The 23,502-nt window shown below is 34.6% G+C and overlaps 1 protein-coding gene across 1 annotated transcript; it reads right to left on the bottom strand.

Annotated features, from left to right (window-relative positions):
* Positions 1 to 582: 582 nt before the first annotated feature.
* LOC133189561 (rapamycin-insensitive companion of mTOR-like) lies at positions 583 to 23,457 on the bottom strand. The gene is made up of 35 exons (XM_061324931.1): positions 23,374 to 23,457; positions 23,235 to 23,282; positions 20,843 to 21,002; positions 20,427 to 20,558; positions 20,001 to 20,191; positions 19,386 to 19,558; positions 19,184 to 19,251; positions 18,706 to 18,773; positions 18,326 to 18,408; positions 18,108 to 18,195; positions 17,843 to 17,933; positions 17,642 to 17,708; positions 17,354 to 17,434; positions 17,099 to 17,199; positions 16,391 to 16,559; positions 16,108 to 16,212; positions 15,916 to 15,962; positions 15,240 to 15,375; positions 14,255 to 14,314; positions 13,872 to 14,020; positions 13,148 to 13,274; positions 12,880 to 13,044; positions 12,014 to 12,169; positions 11,798 to 11,904; positions 11,603 to 11,690; positions 11,014 to 11,106; positions 8,109 to 8,215; positions 6,583 to 7,911; positions 6,187 to 6,355; positions 6,001 to 6,082; positions 5,559 to 5,678; positions 5,130 to 5,297; positions 4,762 to 4,885; positions 4,216 to 4,354; positions 583 to 2,974 (listed from the first exon to the last, which is right to left on the bottom strand). Exons 1-35 carry the CDS (start codon positions 23,429 to 23,431, stop codon positions 2,861 to 2,863), a joined length of 5,163 nt encoding a protein of 1,720 aa, XP_061180915.1. The 5' UTR covers positions 23,432 to 23,457; the 3' UTR covers positions 583 to 2,860.
* Between the last annotated feature and the right edge of the window lie 45 nt (positions 23,458 to 23,502).

Raw genomic sequence — 23,502 nt, forward strand, 5'->3', positions numbered from 1 at the left:
TGAGCTAGGTTGTGCAAGGTTGAAACATCAATGTTACTTTCAAAAGGAGATGGGTGAACAAGGCGTGCAGAATGCCTATAGCTCCATATATTTAAAAATTATATTCAATTTGTGAATTTAATATTGAATGTAAAGTTCTCATTATTAAAAAATCATGAATTTATGATAAACAAAACTTTTCTGAGGAAAATTTTCTTGGCAAAAATTATTCTGTAATTGAAAAAAAATAATGTGGTATTCATGGGGTTCGAACCTTAGCAATAAAAATCCTTAGTATCATTTTTCTTTGAGACTAACACGCTAACCACTACACTACACAGCTCCTGATGAATGGTGGCATTTAAATCATGCTTGTGATTTGACCCTTGACTAAATGGACTTAAAGTATTTCTTCGAACGATGCGAATGTAGTCTCATAAAAGTATATTTTTAATGTATAGTGGGTCATTGCTCCATGTTTGTCGCATTATATGCATTTTGCATTTTGCTCGCTGTCAGACAAAGAACAGTATTCTACTTGCAAATATCACCTCTCAGTCAATCCTCCAATATAAACCAAGCCTTAAATTCACAGATACTCCATCCCTGACACTAGAAAGAAATACTAATAAATCTGCATGGTAAATTGGTTTATTTTCAGTTTTCCATCAATAACAAATATTTTGTGATCACAATATGTAAATTAGAGTAATGTGAATACAATTGGTGTTCAAAAATACATAAGAAAAATAAAAGGTTAAACAATGCCAACATTGGACAGTGGTAAAAATGACAGATGTTATAATTATCTCCTGATTATTAATTAACTTTGAAACACAAGAGTGGGAAAACAACAATCTTGGACTGTGCATTTTTACTGGGTTTGATGGAGAGTTGCATAGTGAAATCATGAATGGTGAATATTGGGATTCATTTCAGCATTAAACATCTTCCAGAAAGCATTTACAAGGTACATAGTGCCCAAATATTCCAGTCTATGTTACCTGATGCTAAAACAAATACCAAAAACTTGATTAAAATTCTGTTAAGCAGTGTTAGGTACCAGTATCTGTAGAAGAAATGTTTCCTGGTTTGCCCACAATCCATGGATTTGCAATTTGCCCTAGATTTAACAATAATAACTGTATAACAGTTACAAAATAACATTAAGCACTTCTGAAGCACTTATTCATACACGTATATCAATAAACATTCATTCAAAAAAAAAATCTCCCCTTCTGTCATTCCAACATTTGGAAAAAAGCATAAACACTACACAACAAGTTATAGTGTTATGAATTACATGTTTTACAGAGATCAAAAAGAATGTAGAATAGTCATGTATTGTACAACTTTAAATCGTACAAAGTACACAAGACAAAATGAAGTTGTAAATAATTCCAGTGCTGAGAAGTCAGCACAGACAAGGTAGGAGTATTTCTCCCTCAGGAACCCTTGTATGCCTAAACATCAACAAGTAATATTTTACTGGAATAGAGAACGAAATCTTGACTATGAGGAATGAATACCTAGACATCAACTAAGAGTTTTCAGGAACATAGCAAAAACAAATCTTTTTCAAATCAAGTTTAAAAATCATTTGCTGGTACACCGACAATAAAATCTACACAGTCCTCTGTTGACGAGAGCAGAAAATTAATAAACCCACAGGGTATGACATGCAAAAACTAAAGCCTTTTCATTCAGTGGAAATTCTACTCATGTCTTGCAAACTTTACAGATTTAGTCATTAAAGGACTTATTGCATGTTTCTAAATTATTTGAAATTAAAAGTGTAAAACGTTCCTTATGACCACAGCTTATAAATTTTGTGTTTTTACAGCGGATAAATCGCGGTAATTAACCAATTATTGACTCAAATGAAACCCCCTGAATTAAAAATCTAAATTAATTAGATAACGATCACGTGACCCTGTGATGTCAAAGGCGACAATGGCTGATCAGTTCCTCGCGTTAATCTTACTAAAATGTACGTAATACAACCTGAATTTTCTACGTTATGAACGACCAAATCACTGATTTTATCGATATGAATTTGAATATCCAACCTTATATTTTAGAATTGTTATGAAGAAAAAATCTGAGAAATCTGTTAACATTGTAAAAATAGCAGCGACAATAGCGAGGGAGACGCGGCGAAGACGAAGAAACTCGCCATCACAATACAATTTGATTTGTCATCTTATCACATGTATGAACTTTTTTGATTCACAAATTTAATGTTATATAACTTTGTTATTCTTCGTTTTTAATATAATAATTTATGCAAGTATGCCTTCATATGTTTTGTAAAGGATGGCGATCTTGAAATTTTTTTCCCGATCACGGCGAAACATTGCCGTAATCAGACCTACAGATGCTAAATATTTGGAATAAAAAATGAAAATATCTCAAAAGTCTTATAGCTTAGAACTAGTTAATGTTTCTATAGTAATTGAAAAGCACGTTAGGAATTATTTTTTTCAGCATTTTTCGTAATTAAGCTGCATTTGTCCTTGATAACTCCATAAATAGTGTGCAACTTCTCATCTCTATATCACTGAATTGTCGCCTATGACGTCAGAGCAGTATTTTGCCGAAATCCGACTGAAATATGCATATTGCCGTATTTGAATTTCAACTCTCAATATCTCTTAAAATATGCTTTCAACAACGTTTATTGTATTCAGTATTTTAATAAACAAGGTTGTAGATAATATTTTTCATAAAATTAAGATTTTTGAAAAATCATGCGATAAGTCCTTTAATTCTCCAGATTAAGTAAGAATTAACTCCATCTGAGATGCATCATTTCTAGGTTAGAATTGGTTGTATTCTGAGAGGCTGTCCAGATTTGAGTCTGAGATGCATCATTTCTATGTTAGAATTGGTTGTATTCTGAGAGGCTGTCCAGGTTGTCGAATTTAGTCACTGGGATCACATTCTTCTCTGATCCTTCAACCATACTAGTTAAGGAGTAAGGCTCTGCTATCAGCTGGAAAGAAGAATTCTAAATGTACATCCAGTATAAAAACAAACAGGGGTCCATGGGCTACATCACTCAGCTGAGCATTTTAGCTAGGGAAAAGCAGAAAGCGGTTCAGTATTGAAAAGTTTAAATATATAAGTGCCCCCCACTCCACACACACAGAGGGGCAGCAGAGGAGGTTATGATTTAAACAAGTTTGAATCTACACTACCTGAGGAAGCTTCCATATGACTAAATGGCCTTGCTGTTCTTGAAGATTATTAAAAGATTTTTCCTATGTATTCCTATGTAAAATTTTGATTGTCCATTGTGGTCCCACCCTACCCCCAGGGGTTATGGTTTGAACAAATATGAATCTACATTACCTGAGGATGAATATGACTAATCATGGCTTTGCTGTTGTTGAGAAGAAAATATTTAAAGATTTTTCCTATATATTCCTATGTAAAATTTTCATCCTCCATTGCAGCCCCACCCTAGCCCTCTGGGGTCATGTTCTGAACTAACTTGAATCTACACTACTTGAGAATGCTTCCATATCAGTATTATTAAACATGGCTTTGCTGTTTGAGAAGAAGATTTTTTCCTATATATTCCTATGCAAAAACTTCAATCCCCCATTGTGGCCCCACCCTACCCAGGTGGTCATAATTTGAACTAACTTGAATCTACACTATGTAATGAAGGTTTCACATAAGTTTCAACTTTTTTAACCCAGTGGTTCTTGAGAAGCAGCTTTTAAAGATGCCACTAAATTTTCACTAATTCTTAATTATCTCCCCGTGAAAGAGGGTGTGGCCCTTCATTTGAATAAATCTGAATCCCCTTCACCCAAGGATGCTTTGTGTCAAATTTGGTTGAAATTGGCCCAGTGGTTCTAGAGAAGAATAAGTTTACAGATGGAATGTGATCAGAAAAGCTCCATTATTAATATGAACATCAGTTCTTTGAACCTCAGAATCAACTTTAGTGTCATAGAACTTTAAATCACTTTTTATTTGCAAGACTTAATTTTCATGCAATTACATGAGATCTTCCACTTGCAAAAATTTCATTCCCACATATATTTGTATAATAAAAGATTTTATAAACAATAATCAAAATTTCGTAGAAATTTTGTCTCGCTTATAAATACCAAATAACTATCTCAGGAAAATAAAGTTTTCATGAAAATTTGGTGATCTACATTAAATGTATATTCTGTATATATACTCTGTATAAAATGATGTACATTCATGTATATGTACCTTATTTATTTTGAAATCTTCAAAAAGTTCCTGTACAAATCTCCTGGCATTTAATCTGAATGAACATATGGATAAAAGGTGGCAAACTTCCGAGTAAAAACAAACGTCCTTGAACACTGCAGGAAACTTCTGCTTCAGCCTGATTTAAAAGGAGAAAAAATAATACCTTGGAATAAATTCTGTCTTATAAAAAGCATTCATAAACATTTCAGAACAATGTAACATAAAAGAAACTGAACTAGCATACTGCAATTCACATTTTACGTATTTTGCAATTGCTTCGCCTACAAATTCATAGCATCAATGAATGATGGACAAGAGAACTCCAATATTTGTACATGTTTATAAGCATGTAAAATGTTTCTGTACAAGTATATTCATGTAAATTTATGAAACAATAAATTACTGACATAAAATTTTAGCAATTTAGAAAATTTGTTCTATCAAAAGTAAGTCACTCACTGCTTTGTGTATTGTTAAACACATAACAATAAATGGTAAAATCTCATTCAAAATGAAAGTCAAATTAAGAAAACGAAGCCTTACATTAGCAGTCCCTGCTCAGAGCCCTTAAGCCCGACAGAGCTACTCAGGTTGATCACCAGTTTTCGGAGTTCTTTTCTGATCAGGCCTTTCCCGTGAACATTGTCATAAGACATCTTTACTGTCACTGTAAGTCAACATTGTTTAACAATCATAAAAATATTCTAATCAGAATTTCAACCCCAAAAAACAAAAACATTGTAGAGAGGAATTATTTCATACAAGATCATAAACAGCTTTTGAAATAAGGATTTCCATTTTATTTTGATTTATTGTTTAAAATGCATGTACTTCTTTGATTGTATCTGCAGTGAAAATTGCAATGGTTTTATTTCCAGTTTGTTTTGAAAGGCAGTATTTCATTGGCTTACAAGAGTCGGAGCTTGTACAGCTTGTAACACTTCCTGGAGTGGCAGAGGAGGGCTCATTAACACTGCTGTGGCGGGGTCGTGACCCCTTTTGAAGTTTGATGGCAGCATTCAAACTCCCAGGGTCTTTATCCAAGGACACTGGCTCAAGATCCCCATCTTCTTGTGAACCTACAAATATTAATCAGATAATTGAATACACAGATTTTCAGTCATAACAGACAAAAAATATAAAGGCATCTTAATATCCATTTTCTCTCTAATTCAACAATGTCACCTTACTTTACAGATTTCACGACCAATTTAAATGGATATCAATAATACACAGAATGAAGCATTCTTTATAATGAATACAGGTATGAATGTAGAACATGAAAAAGAAGACATCTTCAATTGGGCAACTTCTCATTTATCTGACACTAAGGCACATACCTTCCTCTATTTCTGATTGACTGATATCTTGGCGTTTAAGTTGAGAACACAGCAGACATACTGTTGAGTCATGTTCAAAGCTCTCCAAAGCAGGCACAATCCTAGATGACTTCCTAGATCCTAAATTAATAGGATATATTTTTGAAATAAAAATTCAATATCATGAACTACAATTTCCTCTCTAACCTCTTGGATTTGATTTAAGATTGACTTTGACTGAATTAAGAAGTATTTATATCATAAATGTAGATACAAGTTACTCTAGTTTAAAATTATCAGCATTTTAAATCTTTCATCAAGAACTTCCTTTCTAACAGAACTACATGTAAAATAATGATTACTTCATGTCAGAATTACAAGTAAAATAAAAATTACTCCTTGTCAGAATTAAATGTAAAATAATGATTACTCCCTGTCAGATTACAAGTAAAATAATGATTACTTGGCTTCTTTTTCTGCTCCTGATAATTCTCTTCTTTCTCTACTGGGGCAGCCTCAGATCTCTGATCCTCCCCTGCATGAACCTAAAAATGACAGATTTTATTATTTTATACTGACATAAAGGTTTTCATTTTTTAAAATATCTGCACAATTTGATTAATTAGAAGAAAAAATTCCTCTCCCTCACCTGGAACATCATGTTAATGTCTACTGGCAGGGTAAGACCCAGGAATTCTGCTTCTCCTGTGTGTGGCCTCCTCTGTAGAAGGATAGCTTTAGGGGCCACCCCATAGGGAGTTCCAGCTCTCTCCTGGTCTGATAGAGATACACTGCTGGCGTTACGTGGAATCCCAGAACTAAATCACAACAAAAACACAAACATCATGTACCAATCAATTCAAATATACAAATGAACTTTGATCATAAGCTGACTTGAGTCTTGGGCTCATGTAGGCTTAAAATAAAGCTAAAAAAATATAATTTTTTATGTACATGTGTATTATCGCAATGTATAAAGTGTACACTATCAAAGAGTAGATTTCAGATAAATATATACATTTGCTTGCAACATCAAATGACTTACCTTGAACGAAAAGTAAATGTGTCAATGCTCTTTTTGGACTCAATACTGTTTTTTCTTATCATCTCATTCCCTTCCTCTTCTCCGTAAAGAGAATTAAGACCCATGTCTGACTCCACATCGGAACTGATCCTGCGCTGACGCTTGATGGATCGCCACGTTGCATATCCCATTGCATCCCGTGACGTGGTGTACATGATAGCACTCTCTGTTGTCATTCCCTCTAGTAACTGAGCTGAAGGCAGAATACCATATGCTGGACTGGCTTGTTTATTTCTAAGACTTGGCACTCGTTTTAGATTTAAAGATTTTCGTCGGAATGAAGATGGATGAATGAGGTCTCTGGCATCTGAACTACCAGTGACCCCTAATGTGTCTATAGAGCTAGTACTGGCGATAGGACTAAGGGACATAAATTCCGATGAAAGACAGGTGTGTGGGCCAGACTCACAAGAACTGACCCCACTAGTAGTGGAATCTGTGTTAAAACTATCCGCACGACTTTTATTACTGGTCCGCGAGCTATCACTACTGCTACATCTACCGTCCCGCAGGTTTGGTGATTTTTTTAATGACTGATTCGTCAGAGTCTTTGTCTCTGAGGTGTCTGATTTTTCATCACTATCTTTGACACTGAAAGAAATTCCTTCCCCTTCATCATCCATTGCACTAAAGTTATCACAGATAGGAGCTTTACTGTCCACATCCTCTGTCATGGAACCCTCAAATGTTCCAGAGTCCATGTCTGATAAACATATCACAGGAATATTTTTTGGACTTTCCTTTTTTTCACTTCCTCTAGATGAATGTGACTTGTTCGATAACACATCCTCAGTCTGTCTGGATGGTGAATTCAATCGTCTTGTCATCAGTCTATGATCATCGCGAATAATTCTGTCCCGATCATGATGCCCTAAAGAGTAACTTCTTATATTAGCAGTCCTACTTGGTAGGGACTTGTACCTCTTATGAAAAGCGATTTCATTGGGTAATGTTTTACTCCTCTTTGGAATGAACATAGAAGCCTCAATATTTGAGTTTTGATCACAGCTGTGTATAAGTCCCGACTCACAACCTTGGTCTAAAGCTGAATTCTCCTCCTCAATAAAGAAAAGACTGGATGATAAAATGCCAGGAGAACTAGCTCCCCGAGACTCCAGTTCACAGCGTCCATTATCACTATCCTGGAGTTCCGTCAGAAGTTCTGTCCGGTCCTCTACCACCGGCCACCGATCCTCCCGTGTGTGCCAGCAAGACTCCCAGCCCAGCTGGGTTAAGTATTCAGCTCCCTCCCTTGTACTGGTCAGAAGTCCCAGGACGTAGAAAGCTGTTCTATTGAAGAAAAAAAAGGAATCTTTATGTGTTAAATGAAATCAGAAATAACTTTATCAAAATTTAATTATTCTGCAAACTATGCAAGTGTCTTTGACCATGTACTTGCAGTATACATGTACTTCTTAGAGTTAATACATCCGGTGCAATGAAAATACAAATTTACACTTATCAGCTGATATGAAATAAAATAATACCCTCGTATAGAAAAGACCCCACACTCCTCAGCTAGTTTTATGATTTCTGGCAAGAGTCTTTCTTCTTCCAACCAGTTGACACCCCAGGTAGATGTCCCAATATGGCCCTAAATAACAACCCAAAAATTGAGTAGATGTTCAATTAAAGCATTACACAACAAAATTATTTGTTGTCAACTGCAGACCTTAATTAAGAAAAAAAACAAGAGGCCCAAGGGCCTTAACGGTCACCTGAGCACAATACAACAATTTAGAGGATCCATAGAGTATTAAAATGAAATGAAAGGTGAAGCTTTGTTGCCCAAAAGCAAGAAAAATAGGGTGATCAGGATCAACAAAATAATTAGTCTACTATTCATTAACAGTTCATAAATTAGGTTCTAATCTGTTCCCCATTTATCACTATCACCATACAGTATATTAACAAACTATCAGTGCTTTTGTACTATTTTAATTTCTTGTTGTAATCTCTTACATTGGCCTCTCTTGGTCTTTGATGAAAACTATGAAAATACTTTTTGTATTATACAATAAAAATTCTTGGATAATTCTCTTATTCTATTAATTTTTCAAGTACATTATTTACAATGATTAATTATCAAAAGTAAACGGCAAAGGGGAATAACTCCTCTCAGTAGAATGCAAATTAATTGAGCCCTGGCTAGGACCAGAACACTTTCAAGACCAAATGGTCCAGATGTTCAAAAATCTGGTAAAAATACCCTTCCTTATTACAACTTTTACACTTTTTGCCTCTGATATGCCCAAGTGCAGAGAAGATTTTTAAAGAAATAATGCATTTTCAATACAGATTCACTGTATTATCAATAGAGCCCCCCCCCCTCCCCTTCACCACCGAGAAACACCAGAGCCTCTCACCCTGGGACCAGAAGTTTCAAGTTTGCTCATCATAAGTAATCACTTTATTTAACTGCTTAACATTAAGGAGCATACAGGATCATTTAATAGAATTACTGCATTTTCACTACATTATCAACAGCCCCACCCTTATACCAGCATATCTGACCCAGGGGTCATGTAATTCACTACTCTGGAAGAAGCACTCTTGCTCATCATAACTATATACTTAGCTTCTTTGCTTTTTAACCAGAAGCAGAAAAGAATATTTTCAAAGAAATTTTGATTTTTCACTATATAATCAATAGAGCCCCCCCCCCCCCCCCCCACCTTTTGACCAGGACCCTTGACCCTGGGGCCATGAAATTCACAATTTTAGAAGAGGCATCCTTGCATATCATAACAATGTACTTAGTTTGTTTAAATAGTACCCAGGGGCAGAGAAGAAGATTTTCAAAGAAATAATTCACCTTCAATGTAGGAGCTATATAGCCCCACCCTAGCACAAGAACCCCTGTCCCTGGGGCCATGAATTTCACAATTTTGGAAGAGGTGTCCTTGCTTATCATAATAATGTACTTAGTTTGTTTAAATAATACCCAGAAGCAGAGAAGAAGATTTTTAAAGCATTAATGCATTTTCACTATATAATAAATAGAGCCCCGCCCTAACATCAGAACCCCTGACCCAGGGGCCATGAAATTCACAATTTTGGTAGAGTTACTCTTGCTTATCATAACTCTGTATTTAATTTGTTTAAATAATACCCAGGAGTAGAGAAGAAGATTTTCAAAGAAATAATGCACTTTCACTATATGATCTATATAGCCCCCCCACAGCACCAGAACCCCTTACCCTGGGGCTATGAATTTCACAATTTTAGTAGAGTCACTCTTGCTTATCATAACTATGTATTTAATTTGTTTCAATAATACCAAGGAGTAGAGAAGAAGATTTTTAAAGAAATAATGCACTTTCACTATATGATCTATATACCCCCCCCCCCCCCCCCCCAGCACCAGAACCCCTGACCATGGGGCCATGAATTTCACAATTTTGGTAGAGTCACCCTTGCTGATCATAACTCTGTATCTAATTTGTTTAAAAAATACCCAGGAGTAGAGAAGAAGATTTTCAAAGAAATAATGCACTTTCACTATACGATCTATAGAGCCCCGCCCTAACATCAGAACCCCTGACCCAGGGGCCATGAAATTCACAATTTTGGTAGAGTTACTCTTGCTTATCATAACTATGTATTTAATTTGTTTAAATAATACCCAGGAGTAGAGAAGAAGATTTTCAAAGAAATAATGCACTTTCACTATATGATCTATATAGCCCCGCCCTAGCACCAGAACCCCTGACCCTGGGGCCATGAATTTCACAATTTTGGTAGAGGACTCAATGCTCATTACAATCATGTCAACAGTTTGACTGTTTGATGTCCAGGAGTAAAGAAGAAGATTTTTAAAGATTGCATTAATTTTGATGGTTTTAGCCCCACCCCTCAGGCCCCAGGGGGGCAGGGACCATGAAATTCATAAATTTTGTTCCCCTTCACACATAGATGCCATATGCAAAAATTGGCTGAAATTGGTTCAGCGGTTTCAGAGAAGAAGCTGAAAATGTTCAAATGTTAACACACGACGCACGACGGACGACGACAGACGAAAACAGATAGCAATAGGTCACCTGAGTGACTCAGGTGACCTAAAAAAATATATAATCCTCGCATTAAGTTTGCAATACTGTTTTTATACAGTTATACATGTAGTTCTGTTTAAAATCAATTCCTTGCTTTCTCTCCCCCCCCCCCCCCTTCATCCCATTTTGCACTATTTTGAGTCAAAGATGTCTTTTTTCAGCATTTATCAATTGTTTAAGCTACAGGTATATGTATTTTCATTATAGAGTTAATGTCAGTTGTTCATTACATCAAATTTAAAAAAAAAACCGGACAAACTAAACTTTATACAGAATCAAAAAACTCATGAAATTTCAATCTCTTATGTAACAGAGTTTTCAGTAAATTATCTAAACATACCACTGCCCATAATGCTGTCTTCATTTTCAGAACATCCTCATCAGAATGCAGCTCCAAACATTTAATACACTTAAAAAACTCTCCAATACATTCCTGTAAAGAAATAACACAAACTTATACTTCAGTGTACAAGTTGTACTACAAAAAAAAAAAAAAAAATGAAATTTTTGATTCTTTTATCTTGACCGTCTTTTTATTTAAAATCAACAGGAGATAATATGAAAGTACAAAGGACACCAATTTTGTGAATTATCCAATCTCAAGGTAAGAAAAGCTCAACAGAACAGGTTCTTTAATATATTTTATTTATAATGTAAATACTTTTTGATTTGTTGAAGACAGCTTAAACTACAATGCATGGTAGTGTGAAAAGATGAAAATAACCACAGTAAAATTGCCTACTCTGCTCAAAACTGACTAAACATACATAACTTCTGATTATTCACATTAAAAAAAATTAAATATTGAATTATTAATTACATGTCAAATGTTTAGAAATGTGACATAGGTTCTGTACAAGTTTTTAATCTAACATTGATATACAGGTATAGTGAACTAATTCTCAATATTTTATTTCACAGCCAGTTACCTGTTGTTGTAGAAGATTGAATCCCTCCTTATGCTGAGTGAGCTGGCCATACAAATGGACTGGTACATATGCATCCTTGTTAGATCTCCTGGTAGAATTAAAGTGCCACAATGAAAAACACTGCACTATGAAAGAATCCAATGCATTAATGTAACATAAATATAAATGTAACTAAAGCAGTTTTACAGAACTTACTTCCTGCTGGACCTGCGAGTGAAGGATCCCTCGTACGTTTTCTCGTATGTTGTTAGGGCCTCATTTAACAAGTCCTCCACAATGTGAATGTATCTAACATTATATGTCTAGGAATAGAAGGAAGTCACACATCAAACAATCAAAAATACAATTTATTCTAAAGTACTGCTCCACAGAAATCATGCTAAAATATAAACCTTGTGTATATTTTGTTACCTTTTCCCATTTTTGGACCTCGTTGTGTATGAAGTTAGCATCACTGAGCATTTTGAATCCTTTGGACGTGGACATGAAGCGACACAGCAGTAGGACACCTCTCTCACCCAGGTGTAGGCACTGAGGCCTCAGCTTAATAACGGAACTCAGACAGGGCTGGAAATGTACAATAGTACTTAATGACTTAGTATTAAAAACCAGCTTAATAACGGAACTCAGACAGGGCTGGAAATGTACAACTTAGTATTAAATACTGAAATGTTTAAATACCTAAATAGTTGTGTTGCCTTTTCTTGGTGCTTAGTAATATACATGTTTGTATTTCGCACATTCTGTGTTATCCAATAATGCTCAATGATGGCTCATTTAAATAAAAGACCATTTGTGTGTTATAAACTTGACCATGGTATGAGACAGTGATACAATGCTCAGGTGATAAAACTTACCTGTACATCACAGTGATACCATTCTCAGGAGATAAAACTGACCTGTGCATCAGAGTGATACAATGCTCAGGTGATAAAACTTACCTGTACATCACAGTGATACCATTCTCAGGTGATAAAACTGACCTGTGCATCAGAGTGATACAATGCTCAGGTGATAAAACTTACCTGTACATCACAGTGATACAATGCTCAGGTGATAAAACTTACTTGTACATCACAGTGATACCATGCTCAGGTGATAAAACTTACCTGTACATCACAGTGATACAATGCTCATGTGAAAAAACTTACCTGTACATCACAGTGATACAATGGTCAGGTGATAAAACTTACCTGTACATCACAGTGATACAATGGTCAGGTGATAAAACTTACCTGTACATCACAGTGATACAATGCTCATGTGATAAAACTTACCTGTACATCACAGGCCTCCTCCAGGACATGAAGAGCAGCCTGAGCAACCTGGTTGCTTTGGTCATACAACTGATTTACCAGAAGCTCCATACCCCAGGTACTGAACCCAGCAACTCTTGTTCGCAGCAACGTACGCAGAAACTTGGTGCAGTAGAGACGGGCAGACTTTTAAAACAGAAAAACATGCATTTTATTGACATACAAATAAATAACAAAAAAAATATTACAGGATGTCAATAACAATACTGAGGTATTTGTTTTACATTACCTCTGTGGCAGAACACAGGGCTTTGGCCAGCACTGGTCTGGTATTACCATCCTTACTGTAGTTAAGGCTGGAGACAGACAATTTTACAAAGCTGTCCTGGGGTGCTATGGAAACTATGTCCAGTAAACTGAAAGAGAAGATGGCTAAGTGTGGAAACTAGGGTTATGTGTGCAAATTTACAGATACATATACAGCAAATTCATATGTACCTGGTATGTGGTCTCTGAAGTACATGTACATATCATATGACGTTTATATCTTCACAGATTCATATGTACTTTGAACAGGTATTCAGACATAAAATACTTAAAATAAAGCACATTAAAATAATGAAAATTAAAAAAATAGTATTCATTTACTAAAACGAAAATGGGGAGAGTGAGGTGGTCAGAAAAATTTGGCACAGCTGAATTTTCTCTAACCAAATGTACAGTATTAGTGCATGATGTTTGATGAAGATACCTTGCACAGTTTCTTTGAAACTGAGCTTCATGTTAAAAAAAAAGGGGAAGCGTGAAGTCAAGCTCACAAAAATTTGACACAGCTGAATTGCCATCACTATGTATGTACCAGTGTAGGAAGTTTAATGAAAATATCTTGAACAGATTTTTTGAAACTAACCTAAGCCATATTCATAGTGGCCATAAAAAAATAAATGGTAAAAAAAAAATTTCATTTGATTACTAGTTGGCAAATTGTTTACAATATCAACTTGGGTACTTACTACTGATATACACCAGTTTTTTCTAGATATTTGTCCCCCAAAACAGTCCCCGAGAATCGGCCCACAAACAGAAAGTAGAACTGACTGCATGTGTTAATGACATTCCCTGGACTCAGTACGGACTCTGGTACCAAACGCTGCTGTGCAATCTACACAAAAATCATAAAACACAGGCTTAAAATGCTGCTGGACAATCTACACAAAAATCATAAAATATAGGCTTAAAACGCTGCTGGACAATCTACACAAAAATCATTAAGTATAGGCTTAAAAACACTGCTGAGAAAGGATTTCATTCTCTTTATATCATGAAGAACATGTACATGTAAAGGGTCTACTATTCAAAATGACAATAAAATAAAGATTAAGTATCTACATCTAACCTCAGACATGCACCCCCCTATATCTCCTATAAAATCTAGAGCCAGTTTCTGGACTTCATCCTGCAAAAAACAAATATTTCATGTAAATAAAAATACATTTCTCTTGACAATAATAATGAACAGATATGAGCATCACATGTTAATGCACTGATGACAACTGGTTTTAATTTTAATTTTGTTTTTCTGTTTATATAAGCAAATTTAATTCTCACCTTATGTCTCACCAATTAGCCTGTTATTAACACAGTCTTACTTGTGCATGTTTTACATGTTACTAATAGAATTAGTCTCATCTATTTACTTGTTATTAATAGAATTAGTCTCATCTATTTACTTGTTATTAATAGAATTAATCTCATCTATTTACTTGTTACTAATAGAATTAGTCTCATCTATTTACTTGTTATTAATAGAATTAGTCTCATTTGTTTATGTTTTACTAATAGACTTAGTCTGTTTACCTGTTACTAAAAGACTTAGCTGTGTTACTAATAGACTTGATCTCATCAGTTTATATATTACTAATAGACTTAGTCTGTTCACATGTTACTAATAGACTTTGTATCACAAAGCAAAGATTCCACTGTGTAACTGCTACTAACAGACTTTGTCCCATCTGTGTACTGGTCCCTAACAGACTTAGTCCCACTTGTGTACTGGTTCCTAACAGACTTAGTCCCACCTGTGTACTGGTTCCTAACAGACTTAGTCCCACCTGTGTACTAGTCCCTAACAGACTTAAGTCCTACCTGTGTACTGGTCCCTAACAGACTTAAATCCCACCTGTGTACTGGTCCCTAACAAACTTTAGTCCCACCTGTGTACTGGTTCCTAACAGACTTAAGTCCCACCTGTGTACTGGTTCCTAACAGACTTAGTCCCACCTGTGTACTGGTTCCTGACAGACTTAAGTCCCACCTGTGTACTGGTTCCTAACAGACTTAGTCCCACCTGTGAACTGGTTCCTAACAGACTTAAGTCTCACCTGTTCAGTTGACAACAGAAAGTCCACCAACAGACAACCAGAATGTACCATCATCTGAGTCAGTTTGTGGTTGATCTCTAGTCTTGAAAATCTGTGATTGGTCGGTTTGTAAAACTGTACAAGCCTCTTAAAGAACCTGAAAATACATATACAAATTAAAACTTTTGTCAAATTTTTGAAAAAAATTATCATCGGTGGTCTAGCCTAGGATGAAAAATATGAAGAATGGCAATTTACTAGTGCATGTACATCCATGAGTGTCAATTGCATAGGCTTAAATTTAATCCCATGATACTTTCACTTTCATCATAAACAGTAATATCAAATCTTTCAAAACTGAATAGCAGTAATTCCTGAACTATTGTTAAATGTTTCATAACTTTAATAAATGCAAGAAATGACAGCAGAGGTAAAAAAAATTGATTAGATTTTATTTTTTTCCTTGAAAGTACATACAATGTACAAGTGGGTGTTGCCATTTGCCATATAAAATAGGCACTAGAAATGCTATCAAGAGGACGAACCAATTGTCTTACTGAAAATGTTTGTCTGGTAGAGTCTGTCTGATTGAAAATGCTCCCAAAGCACAACCTTATGTCAAACTTCCTGAAAGGAGTTTTCCGAAGTTCTACATTTCAATACTACACACATTTCCAACTTGTGAACAATCACTTACTTCAGTGTAAGTTGGTCATCCAGTCTTCTTAACTTTTCCTCTGGCCACTACAGTTTAAAAATAAGACAACAAAATGACGAAGATATTTTAAAATTCATACAGATCTATAGTCACATAAACTGAGACCTGAGAGACAACTGAACTTGTTATCCTTGGTAAAGTTTTAAGTTTCCCTGAGAGTGTGTCCCTTACCTTCAGGATAGCAGGTACCAGATCCCAGTCCCAGTTAACAATATCCTTGGTGTTGACAACATTGGAATCTTTAATGGCCTGTCCTATCATATCCTCTGTGGGAGACTGAAAAGATCAAAATTGATTTTCTTCAGAGGCATATAATAAAACTTTGATGGTCAGAATGTGAGATTATGAAAGAGGCATTCCAATTTTGCCAACTCCGTTTTCAAATGTAAACTTTACTTAATACAAAAATAATTCTGAAACCTAAAATCTGAGAAGTCAAGGCATTAACACCTACTTTATTGATGTAAAGGTCATATTTCTTCCTCAGGTAGAATTTTGTCTGTCCTACAGGTCTACCTCCATTCCTCTGAATCAGCTGATCCAGGTAAAGACTGCTGGGCACAGGGCCTCGCTTCTTCATGGCATGAAGACGCTCTAAGTAATAAATGGCTTCTCTGGCTTGACTGAAAAAGGATTATGGGCATAAATGTGAGAAAAAAACAGCTCTGTTTAAGGTCAATCTATAGGGTAGTACATGTATTTAAATACAATGTAAAAATCATGAAAAATTCTTTGAATGTAAATAAGAAAAGAATGAGTGAAACACAAATACCTATGGAGAAGTGAGATTGATCTACACTGAGATTAAAGCTTACAATGTCTGAGCATGTCTTTGCAGTCTATAAATGTCTGAGCAAATGTGAGACCAAGTTTTACAATGTATGGGCAAAGATGATATCACAATTTACAAATGTCTGAGTGCAGGTGAGATCAAAACTTACAATGTCTGAGCTGAGGTGAGATCAAAACTTACAATGTCTGAGCTGAGGTGAGATCAAAACTTACAATGACTGAGCAGAGGTGAGATCAAAACACTTACAATGTCTGAGCTGAGATCAAAACTTAAAATGTCTGAGCTGAGGGGAGATAAAAAATTACAATGTCTGAGCTGAGGTGAGATCAAAACTTACAATATCTGAGCAGAGGTGAGATCAAAACTTACAATGTCTGAGCTGAGGTGAGATCAGGTGAGGAGGCTAGGGCCAGGAGTGATGGCAGACAGTGGTTGTGATGGGAGCACTCAGGAGGAAGCATGGTACTGGCCTGTAAAGAATCAGCATTAGTTAAGTACAACATATAATTACTGTCAAGTTGAAATTTTTTTTACCTATTCCACTTGAGTGAATTTGCAGCTGAATATAGAATTACATTCTTTATTTAAAAAAAGCTACAGGTAAATGCTGCTGAAGTAACTTACTAAATGAAGTAGGTCACCAAGGAGGATTGTGGCACGAACAAAGAGCTGACGATCACTGCTGATTATAACTTCTACTAATGCCTGAAAAACAGTGTTACAATTCAATCCAAAAATAATACAATCCTTGCAATAAATGTTTCCAACAAAGAATAGCAATGACCTAAACTTCAGTTTACCACAGAGTGTAATTATACTATATAGAATCAGAATATGAGCTACATTTTACACTAGCTAAATAACCTATTCCAAGTACAAATTTGCTGCAAAAGAGGTTCCCCGAGTTTTTACCTCTAGAATCCCTGCTCCAATCCATGCAGACAGAAGTAATGCTAAATGGTTTTCTATTAAATTTGGTCTGAAATCAAAGAAAGACATCGAAAGTTTAAGTATAATTGTGCAATACTTGGCAAAATTTTAAATTCCCTTAGATATGAGGACTGGGTGCATGTTTGATGGCAAAATTGTTGAGGAATTTCTGCTCTTGCACACCTGATTTTTGCCATGTGGGGCAGTATGCACTTCCCCTCCTCAGCCACAAACCCATCTGTTATCTTCCAGTTCTCCTGCATTTCCGACGGATCTGAAGAAAAGCAAAAAATGAAAGTCAATTAATGCATTCTTATCCATGACTGCAAACACATAAAAATAGGTACATTGTATCAATATGTAAATAGATAAGCTAATCCACTAACTCTCTTAAATTGAAATGTTCGACAAAGAGTAATAGTTTAATAGCTGAGCTGCAGATACTCACCCACACTTAGTAAAGCTGTGTTGAAATCATCTGTTGACTCAGGAATTTTCAAACGAAATAAATCAAATAAAATCTCTAGTATTCCATGCTGAAATCATCAAATAACCATTAATTACATAAAATTAATTCTTCAAATAAATGCAATACAGGAAAAAAATCCTCAATAAGCCTCATTTGTGCAATTCAAAACATTTAAACTACAACATTAACTTAGGTACCCTAATTTCTTTGTATGGTAGGTAGAGAATGCCAACAAGCGACTGTAAACCACTGCCATCTGGTCGACAGAAACGAATTATTCCTGCCAAATAATTAAAACAGAATTCAATTGGTTGTAGAGTTCTTGCAATGCATAATTTGTAAGAATATAAATAACCAAAAGAACATGAACATACAATGGTGAATTTTCCCTCAAAAACAAATTCTGTGTTCTCTAAATTAAAAACTTTATTTTATTAAACATTTATAAATTAATCGAATACTTCCTTTTATATAGTTTATTTGCCTTATAGAATTATGTAATTAATGTATATATGAAATTGATTAAAAAGATCAAAACTCCCTATATAGCAATACATCATATTAATTAAATACATACCTGACCAAGTCCGCATGATAGAGACGACGGCCATTTTACTGGCTGCAAATCGATTCTCTTTCTCCTCACTACAAAACATAAACAGTAAATATGTAAAAAACATTAATATTGTGGGTATAGATTAGGGAGAGCTCCTACTGTATACATCTGAGTGTAAGTTGATGCAGTTGAATAGCTCTCTTCAGTATGTATCAGCATATAAGGTTTAATAAAAATATCTTGAATAGTTTTTTTAAAACTGAGCTAATCATTAATTTAAGAAAAGAGAAAGGTTAAGGTCAAAAAAATTTTCATGCCATTGAATAGCTCTCATCAATATGTATGAAGTTTGAAAAAAATATCTTGAATAGTTTATCTGAAATTGAGCTACATGCAAAGTAGACAGAAGGACAGAAGGATGGAAGATAGACATGACAAACACTATTTGCCCCCGCCATATTCATTGCTGGGCATAAAAATTGTAAGAAAATTCACTCACCCTGAGGATTGTTCTGACGACTCAGCACTGAATCTGTAATGGCAGTCTGTGAAGGGGGCTAACAGTTGCTAAAAATATATTTAAAAAATATCAACACAAAAGTACCAACCATCTATCTTGTAATCACATGACTATAAGATTATACATGTACAAACATTACATCCTGGCAGATAAAGCACACAATATACATGTACAACCTTACCTCCAGGTCTGTATTGAATTTGATGAAATGCCTGGTTCTGGGATGGTTCAGTAGATGGAGAATGGTGGACACCAGTGATTCGTTTATTCTGGGATACTGATGGCAGTCCAGAGCTGCTCTTAAAATAGCACCAATTCCTCCACATCTTGCCAATAACTCCGGATTCACAAATGCTACAATAAAGGTACACTTGTTCTGCATAAAAAAATAAATTATATACATGTTTTATAAAACTTTAATACTTATAATGTATGGTACACATAAGAGTTAAGTACACAATCTGCATTATAGGCACATGTAGGTGATTATTATGTAATTATGTTCCAAGTTTTTTTGTTTTACTTTCCACGGGAAATAAATTTTGTCCAGGGGAAATAAATACTTTCCAGGGGGAAATAAATACTTGTAATATCTTGCTATAATCAAATTTCTTTCTTTCTTATAGCATACTTATCTGTTTTACATATTGAAATACCAGCTCTTTGCCACATCTACATGTATAAATATCTTCTATGTATAAATGTCTTCTCTGTGCCATACTTACCTGTTTCACTATGCCGAACTTACTTGTTTCACATATCATTTCTATAAATACTTTCTCTGTGCCAAACTAACCTGTTTCACATATAGTTTCTAGAGCTATCCTGACCATTCTGTCTCTCTCAGCTGTTCCATCATTACTTATGGCAACCAATGGATAAAACAAGAGATCAGACAATTTCTTGGGTGCAATCTGCAGAATTTTTCTGACTAGTTTAATCCCATGTATTCTTTCTACTTCATTGTCTAAACATAAATCTATTGACCTGCAATGCAAGTGGAATTCTTTTAATACAATTTAATTGTGTGGTATCTTTTCTCAACAGTAAGAAAATTTAAATTTCTTATAATTATGACAACTACATGTCGTCGAATAGCTGTGCTATAGAAAAAGAAGTAAAAGTGATAAATCCAGTATAAGTTTCTGATAATTAGAAATTGATAATGTCGGGTATGAGAATATCATAAAACAATCTTAATAAAAGGAAGTGGATTACAAACCTGACAATTAAGTAATCTATGTGGAGAGTGTAAAATAAATCGACGGTCTCTTGGTCCCGGAGAAAGTACCGCAGCACTCTTAACACTGCTGCCCGCACTTCTTTTGCCTCATGGAATAAACCTACCCTTAAACTGTAAAATATCACATTCTTCAGAAAAAATACAATATGACCTGACTATAGCCATTCAGTAACATAGGAATTGACAGGCTGAATGAAAATTGATATAAATATTTGCAAAATTTCTCACACAAGTTTCAGTTTTCAAGTGCTTAAAATTGTTGAGCTCCCTGATGAACTGTCTAAATGAGGTCATTTAAATCTGAACTTCGTTTCTTGATTTTGGATCTCCTTATGACAATATAAACACAATTTTTTATTTACTTCTTTCTGAATAAGAACTCAACTATTACTCACCAACACAAAATATCTCTCTTTGTGAAGCCTGAGTATTTGTCATTTCCATATTTGAGTAAAAGTTTGACTAAAGCATTCAGGTATGCTAGCTTCTTAGATTTTGGTACACTACTTTGGGAAACTATGACAGCTAAAATCTCTTTCAAATTTTCATTTGGGTCTGAAAAAGATGTAAAATATTATGAATATGGTGCCAAAACAGTAATTGCTAGTAAAAAAATGTAAGTATCAACCCAAAATCTTAATATCAACTGCTGTGAATTTTGATCATAGTACTTGCATATAACTAATGGATATAATCAAAAAACTGTCCATTATGTCGGATATTAGATGGTCCAAGGTGCGTTAGCACTGAGTAGAGTCTAACATCTCAAACAATGGTCAGTTTGAGACTTATAAATTACTTCAAAATTTCACCAATGTCGACTACTCCCCTAGTTAACTAAATGGTTCAACTGCTACAGGTAAACTTGTCTCATTCTGCTTGGATGACTTTACTTGGCACTGTTCATTAAGTTAGCCCAAAGAAAACTAGTTTTCAAAATTATCTCTTAAGTTTTTCAATATTAGGAATCATTATGTCACCTGTTGTATATCGATAAATAAATAGAGGATATTCAATGTTTTGTAGATGAATATGGAATTTATTTCACGAGTGGGACAGGTTTTTTTGATATTTTCACGAGTGCGAAGCACTCGTGAAAATATCAAAAAATCCTGTCTCACAAGTGAAATAAATTCCATATTCATCTACAAAACATTGAATTTTCTGTTTATTACATTTTCTTTGATTTTCCCTTTGCCTCTGTCTTTTCTTAACACAGTGTCATAGCTAGGTCTGACATCATAGTTGAGCAGTTGAGACGTCATAGCTTAGCAGTTGTGAGATTGAAAACATTACATAGCATGGATTTCAGCAATATATTGGGGAAGAAATTTGCAGTTTTAGCTCTATCTTATGACAGGCCAGAAATTATTTTTTTACTTACTTTGATATCCTTTCACACTGTGAGAGAATATCATTTTGATATCCTTTCACACTGTGAGAGAATATCACTTTTATTCAATAAATTAATCACAGTATTTCACTGTTGAAAATGTAATAAAACTATTAACTTTTTTTAGTCTTATTTTATATCTGCATTGCGACACTTTTAAATATACTATGCAAGTTCAAAGTTAGTTCTGTTAAATTTTTGATGATTCATTCATGTTTTAAAACAACTACTTTTTCATATTCAGATATTCTTGACAATATTGTTAATGGAGAACATTAAAATGCAAACTTAAGGTTGAAGTTTTCTGCTGTGAAATTTGGAGAAACTCTTATATTTCGGAGTTTGCAAGAAACAGTTTCTCAATCATGCAATACAATAGGACTTAAAGGATTTTACCACCCTGTGACACATTCTTTAAGTTTCATTTTTTCCTAGAGATTATTTCTGATACATTTAAAATTTGCAATAGTTTCTCAAAATAATGCATATATTAACCTTTTGACCCCCTGTCTGTGTTATGGTGTTTTGAATGAATAATCAAAATACATGTGAAATGTAAATATTCTCTGTTGTGAAACACAAAATAATCCAGTTTGGTGTTTTTTTTTTAATGTGGTGACAAATTATGTAAATATTGTTCATGAATATTTTGTTGCTTTAAAGTATTTAAAGAATAAATAACCCATCCTAAATTCCATGATTAATCAAGTTTAATCATGTTAAGGTCAGACGACACGTTCCTCAAAAATATATAACTTTTCCCAATATTTTATGATTGAAAGATTGATACTTTAAGAAGTTCCTTCACAAAAAATTGGGGTGCATTACCAGACACATGTGCAAGATTCTGGAGGATGGTATTTCCTATATAATCCTATACTAGAGATCACTTGAACTGCTTATACCATTGTTTTTGGTGTTTATATTTTTCAAACATTTTGAAAATAGGTTAGAAATCAAAATATAATGATAATTATAAATATTTTTGGTATATTACAAAGGAATGCAAAAAAGATATTTAAGGAACATGTCGTCTGACCTTAATATGCGGTTTTCCCCATTCCTACTCTTCCATATTTTATTCGACAGAGCCTTGGGTCAATTGAAGAAGGTTTCTTAGTATAACAGTGAAGCAGTGGAATTCCAGCAGATTACAAAGACTTAAAACTGCTTCCTTATTGCTCCCACTTTAATTCAATTCTCCCAAAATAAAACAAAAAGCAAACCTCTACATTTCGTATTTACTAAGTTAAGGTTTAATTATGGTCACTCAGAGGATCTGAAACCATTTGTAAGTTTTTTTTTTAAATTGATAAGCACTCCTTTGTTTCTCTGCACAACTAATTGGGAATAGTAAAAAGAAAATATTGCATATCTTAAAAAGGAGTACACACCTCTCGAAAAATCAAGCTTCAAAATTTCGTCTGCACTTTCATGTCGAGCTGAAATGAAGAAAATATGCAATTATTCTGAAAATCTAGAGATTTACTGCTGTGACTTAATACTGATTTATGAAATTGTTCCAGTTTTTACCTCTGAATCGGCCACTTTTAACGAAAGGTCGACCGCCGTGGCGACCACTGGCCGCCATCTTTTTTCTATTACTTCCTACTTTATGTTATGTCGTAGTCAATTAATTCTTTTTATTTATATATCAGACTG

The sequence above is a fragment of the Saccostrea echinata genome, unplaced genomic scaffold, assembly GCF_033153115.1.
Source record: "Saccostrea echinata isolate AGI-Se365-2 ecotype Australia unplaced genomic scaffold, CSIRO_AGI_Sech_v1 ptg000019l, whole genome shotgun sequence".
Classification (NCBI taxonomy): Eukaryota; Metazoa; Mollusca; class Bivalvia; order Ostreida; family Ostreidae; genus Saccostrea; species Saccostrea echinata.